Source organism: Haemorhous mexicanus, chromosome 11 (genome assembly GCF_027477595.1).
Source record: "Haemorhous mexicanus isolate bHaeMex1 chromosome 11, bHaeMex1.pri, whole genome shotgun sequence".
Classification (NCBI taxonomy): Eukaryota; Metazoa; Chordata; class Aves; order Passeriformes; family Fringillidae; genus Haemorhous; species Haemorhous mexicanus.
In genome coordinates this window covers 4258041-4266268 of record NC_082351.1, presented here as the reverse complement: position 1 = coordinate 4266268, position 8228 = coordinate 4258041, and the positions used below count along the sequence as shown (strand labels likewise).

The window sequence follows — 8228 nt, the reverse complement described above, 5'->3', positions numbered from 1 at the left end:
AGTTTGGTCACTCCCTAGTTGTGCACATAACTCTGCTGAGGGTTCTGCTGCTGCCCAGTGCTTTCTGTGGCCTCTTCATTGCTGGGCCTTGTCCTGGGGGGCCCGCTGGGGCTGCAGCCAGTGCTGGCTCCCACTGAGGCTGCCTGGCCAAGAGCAGCCCCAGGGGCACAGGGCAGAGGCAAAGCACAGTGGGGAGGAGAAAGAGCAGGGACGAGATTACTTTTGAAAGGCAGAGGCGCTCTGGGGCCCGCTCCTGGCCAGGGACCCTGCCCAGAGCCGTCCCCTGCTCGCCGGGGCCGTGAGGGGCAGCTGTGCAGCTGGGCCAGGCTGTGCCAGTAGCTCCAGCCATGCTGGGGAGCCTTGCCAGCCCTGGGCCCTGCTGTGCAGGAGGGTCCCTGTGTTGCCACTGGCAGTGGGCCTCAGCCACCTCCTCTCTCCACAGTCGTGCTGCCGCTGCTCCAGCATCCTGGCCGAGAAGGCGTGCCTCTCCCTCTCCCCCAGAGAGCCCAGAGACCGTCGGGTTTGCCAGCTCTCACACGTGGCCTCGGCAGCAGCAGCTGCCCAAGAAAGCAGAGCACCAGCCCTCCGTGCCTCCCCCACGGCCCCCCAGCCCGGCCCTGAAGCAGAAGCCTCCCGAGATCCCCCCACCTCCTCCCCTCCCGAGCTCAGCACCCTGGTCCAGCTAGGACTGCAACTGGGCCAGCCACGCAGGGCTTGGGCCACCAATAGCTTGGGGCACCTGCTCTCCTCTACAAATAGCCCCTGTTACCTATGGGCAACAGCCAGAATCACTTTTCATTCCCTTGGACCTTCAACAGGAAGGACTGAAGATTCTTCCCACGCCCTTTCTCATCCTTTACCACTTTGATTTTCATACAATTGGGAGCTGGTTGCATCTCTTAAAGACTTTATTTACACTGCATGCTTTACCTTACCTGCCACTGGAAAATAAATAAAAAATTCTTCAGTTTAGATTTCATTTTTAGTGCAGTTGGGCTGTTCACTGTCGTGGTTTGAGAGGAAATGAAGTTTTTGTGGGATGGTGTAGTCATGCCAGTCGGTGTTCAGATTTTAATATTGGCACCTAGTTTGTCCACTGAGAGCATGGATACGCCTCTGAGAACACAGGCAGTTAAAAGCTGTGAACTCCCAGAGGAAACTCTCTTTGAGTTCCAGTCTTAGAAGAGAGCAGACCATCCCCTGCTCTGCTCCGAGCTGGGTGGTGGGGGAGGGGAGCCATGTGGCCGGAGGGAGGTAGGCCAAGCCTGGGCCGAAGAGTAGAAGAGAGCACGGCGAGGCTTCGGGCAGCCATCCCCCATTTCCCCCCCGGAGGGAGAGAGAGAGAGAGAGAGCAGCCTGTGCCTGTGATAGCGCGGCTGGCTGCCGTGAAAGAGAAGAAGGGGGGTGCCCAGCAGGGCAGCCAGCCGTGGGAGTTCATGAACCAGACCAGCAGAGCCTGAGACTTTTAACCCTTCTTGAGATGATAGAAACCTTGCAAATGCTGATTCTTCCTGAAGTTGAAGAGATAGAGTAGAATAGCAAGAAAATGAACAAGTGAAAGACATTGAGAGAAGTTGAGAAGAATCCTAGGTAAGAAGAGGTGATAGAGTAGCCTTTGGCTGGACTTTTCTTGAATAGCCATGGCAGAACCCTTGAGTTCCTGTGACACAGAGACTGCATTCTAGAGAAAAGCAATAGCTCAGAGCCAGGAGAGTGCGGTGAAAGTGTGTAAACAGAGACGACAAGTGAGGAGAGTAGTAGTAGTGCCCTCCATCTTCGAAGAAGAAGAAGAAGATGATCTCTGTTCAAGAGACCCCTCAACCCCAAGGAGTGAAATCTGGGGGGGGACAAGTGTCCCAAAAAGAGAGAGACTGTGCTCTTTTTAAAACTGGACAAAACGTCCTTAAAGAAAAAAACCCTAGAAGCAGCTCTAGTCCATGTGCAGTGGTGAGAGCACAGGACATAGAAAGGTCACGATGGCAAATGTTTTTCGGGCGGTGCCACACGTGACACAGAAGCACGAGAAATTTTGACTCTTTCCTGGAGAAGTCTGTAGTGAGGGAAAGATTCCTCTCTTCTCGAAGAATTGAGAATTAATTATCTAAAAGGCGGTGATAGACTGAGAGCGAATTAATCTAAAGAGTAGTAACAGAATTAGAAATTTAGAGGGGGGAGGAGGAGGAAATTTAGAAAGTTTTCATCCTGTGTTCTGTGTGTTTTTCCTTGTAGTTTTAAGTTAATTTTTTTTTCTTTCAATCTTAAGTTAGAGCCTGCTCTGCTCTGTCTCTGATCGCATCTCACAATAGATACCAAGAAAAAAAGTATTCTCATAGAAGCACTAGCATTGCGCCAAGCTCAAACCATGACACTCACCTTTTGAGCGATTAATTTTCCATGGTACTACTACTTCCCTTTTCATTGCTATCCATAAAATGTTCATCTGGACATAACAATCAGCAGAATTACTGAGATTTACCTCAAAGCCCAGAGGAGAATCTAGCACAAAATATTCCCCCTGTGTCCTGCACAGCAAGAAATATTCAGAGGAAAATACAGTGGCAGCTGAGACTTGTTGAACTCCCAGAATATTGAGCCTGCAGAGGAGGCAGACAGCCCTGGCAGTGGCTGAGGGGACTTTTCCTCACAGACTCCTCTGGAAGTGTGTCAGTCCAGGAGGGGAAAGCTTTTCAACCTTTGCCTTATCTTCCTCCTGTGCTAAAATGTAAGGCTCCTCCTGAGCTACAAACAATTCTCCATTCCTCAACCAAGCTACTCAGGTTCTTATCTTAAAGAGCAAAAGCAAATGTGGTCAGAAATTTCTCATCCAAGCCTGTTTGCAGAGAAACCCCATCAGACGCGAGCAAATATTTCTTAGCATCAGTTCACTCAAAGAAAACCAACCCTGAATTGAGCAGCGCTTTAAATGAAGTTGAATTCTCTTTCCTCACCTATCAGCCAGACTGGGTTGCTCCTTTTTTGTCCTAGAGAGAATATTAGAATGATTTGCTCTTGACAGGACTCCTTGGATGGCTCCCAAACTGGTTGCTGTTCACCACGCCTTGCCTGGGCTCTTAATGCAGCCTGTTAGCAGCACCTGACTTTGGCACCCTGTTGAGCCTTTGGGCACGGCTGGTGCCACGGTCCCCTCCTGACTCCTGGCATGTCCCTGCTGGTGGAGGAGCCCTGCTGGTGCTGCTGCCTGCGTTCAACAACGCCGGTCCTACTCCCCAGCCAAAGAGAGACTAAAGTCGCTGCTCTGGGCAGCTCGTTTGAACGAGTTTAACGCCTACTCACCTCTGTCCCAGACCTCTTTAGACCCAGCCAGCAACACCATAAAGTCACCTCATCTACAGAGGGGAGCAGGTCTGAGCGAACAGAAGGTGGGCTTTCACGCACATTGGGGTTTTAGTTTAGTGGAAGCACTCACTCGTTCACAAGCCTTCCTTGTCAAAGTGGATTGTGCGATGCCATTGTGTTGCTTGGGCTAAAGAGAAAGCAGAAGGGAGAAATGAGTTAAGAAATGAGAAAGACACTTGGGGCGCAGGCTTGGCAGCCAAACGGAGCACGATGGCACCCAGCCGCTTTGCCGGAATCCCCTTTGGTGCCGGACAAAGGCGGACGCGGCTCCGCTGCGGGGCGAGCCGGGCGCTCGGCGAGCGGCGCTGGAGCGGTGGCGGCCCCGCCCCGCCCGTCCCGCCCCGCCGCGGGCCGGGGCCGAGCGCTCGGCCGGGCGGGAGCTCAGGATGCTCGGGCAGCGCCGCGGGCCGGGCGGGCGCGATGGAGCCGCCTGAGGGCTGGGACCCCTACGGGCGGCCGGCCCGGCGCACGCAGTGGCTGGTCAGCGCCCTCGCCTGGACCACTACGGGCTGGACCGCGGCGTGGAGAACGAGATCGTCGTGCTGGCCACCGGCCTGGACCAGTACCTGCAGGAGATCTTCCACCGCTTGGACCGCGCCGGTTCGGGCCGCATCCCCGGCGAGGACTTCCGCACGCTGTGCCAGGTGCTGGGGCTGGAGGAGGCGGCGGAGCCCGAGGAGTGCGCGGAGCTGTGGGACGGGCTCTCGGCCGAGCTCACCTTCCGCCAGTTCCACGCGCGGCTCTGCGGCCACTTCAGCACCCGCGCGGGGCCGCGGCTGCCGCTGGGCCGGGAGAGCGAGCACATCGAGACCCAGATCCGCCTGCGCAGCCCCCGCCGCCGCCGCCGCAGCGACCCCGCCGGCCGCGGAGCCGCGGGCAGCGCCGAGCGGCGGCCGCCCGGGCCCCGCTCCCGAGAGTGCTACGAGGAGATCGTGGCGCTGGAGCAGGCCGAGGACCGCATGGCCAAGCTGGAGGAGGAGAACGGCAGCCTGCGGGAGCTGGTGGAGGACATGCGCGCCGCCCTGCAGAGCAGCGATGCGCGGTGCCTGGCGCTGCAGGTGAGTCCGGGCCGGCTTCTGCAGCGGCCTCCCGGGGGCGGCTCGGCTGGCCCCGAGTGCTTCAGGAGAGATGCTGCTCTCGGAGAGTCGGTGTTTATAACCCCTCCGCTGCCAGACTGAGGCCGAAGTTGCTCGTTCATCGTCGGCATTAACTTTTTAGCAAAGTTTGGTTACAGGGAGGCTTTAAGGAGAAATGTATGGCACCGGTGTACCATAAATATAGTTGTGAAGAGCACTCTGTTTACAGTGTAGGGGACTACGGCTTAACAAACCCACGCGTACAATGCTGCTGTTTCTTCTACTGCACGCGCAGTCAGGATGTGCTGATAGCATACGCTGGATGTGCACCAGTGCAGGGTTTTTCCTGAAGTGAGAAAGAACTTTTGCATTCCTGCCTGCACAAGCACAAGCAGTGTCTCAGTCAGAAGCGCCTGAAAGGAATATTAGAAGGATGTTTTCCTCAGAGTGTGGTCACAAGAGTTCAGAGTTGGAGCCAGTTCTGCAGGCAGGCTGATGAATAGTCTGGGGCTCCTCTGCACAGCCCCATTAATTCCGGGGCTGGTTTCTGCTGGTTCTGCTGTACGGGCTCGAGTGACACACATAGACACTTAACAGCAGTTAAATTCCTCTGGCATGAAATAGCGTGGAACAGGCAGAGCAGGGAAGGGCAGCATGGACCCATTGTTCTGGCAGGTCTCACCAGGTGTGATTTGATACTCACACAGCACTGACAGAACTCTGCTCCACCTGTGACACTTCCACTTGCAGTAGATGACTGTTGTCTTCCCAATGTCCAGCAAGGCAGGTCAGAGACGCCTTTACCATTTTCATCTGCAAAAGGGAAAGGAAATCAACAGCAAACACAAAGTCACTAGTCAGAGGTCCCAGGATGAATGAAAACGACAAAGAGGAGAGCTTCAGAGCACCCCCAGCTGCTCCCTGCTCTCTTCTTCTGAACACAACTTCATTGTAAATATCTTTTTCAGCAGACTGCCTGACTCCTGAGTACAGACCATAGTAATGACATGAAAGCTACACAGAAACTTGTGCACTAATATGATAAGTGTGTAGGTTGAAAATTAAATACATAGCTAGTTATTAAAACCTACTTTCCAGAGATTGTTTCCTTGTCTCTGTATTTGGCAAAGTTAGTTGCTGATCAGCTCGATGTGATTGAAAAAAAAAACCAAACCAACAAAGCACAATCCAGCCACTTTCAGTCTTCATTAAAGCCCATCATTTTCTCCCTGCTTTGTGCTCCTGGTCATTACAGGTGGGACTGTGGAAGAGCCATGCCAGCCATAGAGAAGGAGGATCCTGCTTCATAGGGAGGAAGAGACCATTAACACAGAAGCACTCCCAGACCAAGTGCCTCCAAAGTGTCCTGGAGGAAATGGAGCTCATGCGGAGCTCCAGGGATGGGCAGATTGAAGAAGCCATCAGGTTCAGCCAGGAGCTGGAGAAGGAGCTGAAGAGCTCTCAGGAAGCTCTGGTCAGCCTGGAAGATTGCAACCGTAACCTGAAGAGGGAGCAGGCAGAGACGAGGAGGAAGGTGGAAGAGGCCAGACACGCTGTCCTGAACAGTCTTGGCAAAGTGAAGGAGCTGGAAGTGAGAGCTAAGGAGGTGCCACATCTGCAAATACACATCCAGCAGCTGGAATCACAACTGCAGCACTACAGGTAGGTTGGAGTCTGACAAAAAGTGCCCATAAATTCAGTGTTGGGGCACAGGTGAGTTTGAGAATCTCTGGTTGGGGCTTATTAGATGTCTCCAGAACACCTTGTAAAATCTGGCCAGAGGGAAATTAGAAGCTGCTCATCCATTTTCTTGGTAGGGGTCGTTAGGAGATCTAGCAGTCTTCCAGGCCAAAGGGTGCTGGTCTGCAGAGAGCTGAAGTCACTCCTCAGACACTCAACAACAGAACTCAGCATGCTAATGCTTCAGGAAAGCCCCAACACAAATTGCTGAACGTCCTTCAGAAACCATTTCCAACAGACTTTTTCCGCTGCCTTTCCTGGTCCTTCGGTCCCATCCCAAGCCAGCTGTAATCAGATGGCTGACTCTCCATTTTGTATAAAAGCTCTTCAGCTTGTCCTAGGAATTGGGGAAAAGCACACAAGGACAACTTCTGGCTGCTGGTTGGAAACTTGCTGTGACTTCATTGCTTCTTCACTGAGAGAACAGGTGATAGAGGAGGGAAGCTGAAACGTTCCTAAACCCACAAAATAATAGAGTGGGAATCTCAAAAAACACTTGCCAACTAAACCCCACTTTTGCAACGGCATAAACAAATCCTTCCAGAAGTCAGAAAGTTGGTCACAAATTTAATAGTCCACTGCTTTTGTTGCTTTTAACCTCAGACCAAACTTGGACTCACCGATGGTTAGTAAGCGTTAGTCATTTCTGCCCAAGTTCCAGACTGACCTAAGGAATAAAATCTAGTTTATATTTTCACTGACCCAAAGAAAATCAGTATGTCTAGACATATTTTTACTTACACGCTAAATCTAGTATTTTAATAAATTGCACCTTCTGAAGTCCTTGCCTCTTCCTAAACTCACACTTCCTCTGTTTGCTTATAAGAAGAATTCATAGTGAGTTATTTGTGGCATCCTAGCTATTGTAGTGTTTTATGAAGTGAGGAAGTTCTAAAAAGAACCATTTTATCCAGTGTCTTTCTGGCAGCATTGTGAATGTTAATACATGCATGGTTGCAGAAGATCAAAGAAAATAGAAGCATTTCTTTAAACACCTGTAGGATTTAAAAACCCCTGCGAGGGCATGTAACGTTCAAGGTGACTGTCAGGGGACTCTGGAGGAATGACACAACTCCTGGTGCTAAAAGGGATCACACAGCTTGTCAGGGCTGTCACCTTCTCCTTGGCATGGGCACCAAAGGTTTAAGATGGGGTCTTGTCCTATGGAATTGCTTTTCCAAAGTACCATGAAGGATAAAAAGATCACCTTGAAACAGGTTAAAGGCAATCAACAATGTCCACTGGCCTTGCAGAACAGGAACTTCATGGGTTACATCAAAACAAAGAGTGCCAGTTTAGAAATGTAAATTATATGTTCCTTGTAAGACAACCTTCATTTGTAATACTTCTTTTTTAATTGCATGCTAATTTAAAGTGAGTGTCAAGTTCAGGAATGGTGCTGGTCTGACCATGTGGGAACTACACCCCTTTTTTAGCCCTGTAGCACATTTAGCAGAGGCCCAGGCCAGCTTTTAGCCTCTGAGATTCTCTGTTGGCCACAAAGCACCTGCACCTCCCCATCCAGTGAAACAGCTCTCGGTGCAAACAGTTTGACTTAAGAGATGCATAATGATAACTGGGACTTGCATGCCTGTGCTCATATTCCATAACACAGGGAATCCCACCACTCCACGTGTTCCCGGAGTGGCACACAAGGGGCCCAAACCGGCACAAAATGGTGAATAAGCGGTGCAGAGCTGTGTGTTAGGGTGAGGAAAGGGTTCAGCAGCAGCTCTGCCCCACGCAGCCTTGGCTGTCCCAGCTTGTCCCACTCCCTCTGCTCGCTCACGCTGCTGCTCAGGCAGCCCAAACGCCTCCTGCTGCGAGAGAATCACCTTCTCCTGACCTGCAGGAGCCCACATCCATGGGTGTGGCTCGGGTGAGCTGCTGGGAGTGCTTGGTGAGGAGAAGAGATGGGTTGGCTGAGGCATGGAGAGGGAGGGACAGCTGGGAATCCACAGGGTTCTGGCTGTCACTTGGCAAGAGTGTCACTTGTCCTGTTGCTTAAGTCAGGCTGTCTTTTGGTTGCTGTTACCTGTACTGTTAAAGTCTGCC

General features: G+C 52.1%; 1 protein-coding gene across 1 annotated transcript; it reads left to right on the top strand.

Moving 5' to 3' along the window:
* Positions 1 to 3723: 3723 nt before the first annotated feature.
* LOC132332111 (EF-hand and coiled-coil domain-containing protein 1-like) lies at positions 3724 to 6271 on the top strand. The gene is given in 3 exon segments (XM_059856082.1): positions 3724 to 3855; positions 3858 to 4415; positions 5689 to 6271. Coding segments are annotated over 3 exon segments (1047 nt in total). The 5' UTR covers positions 3724 to 3777; the 3' UTR covers positions 6100 to 6271.
* Positions 6272 to 8228: the final 1957 nt, after the last annotated feature.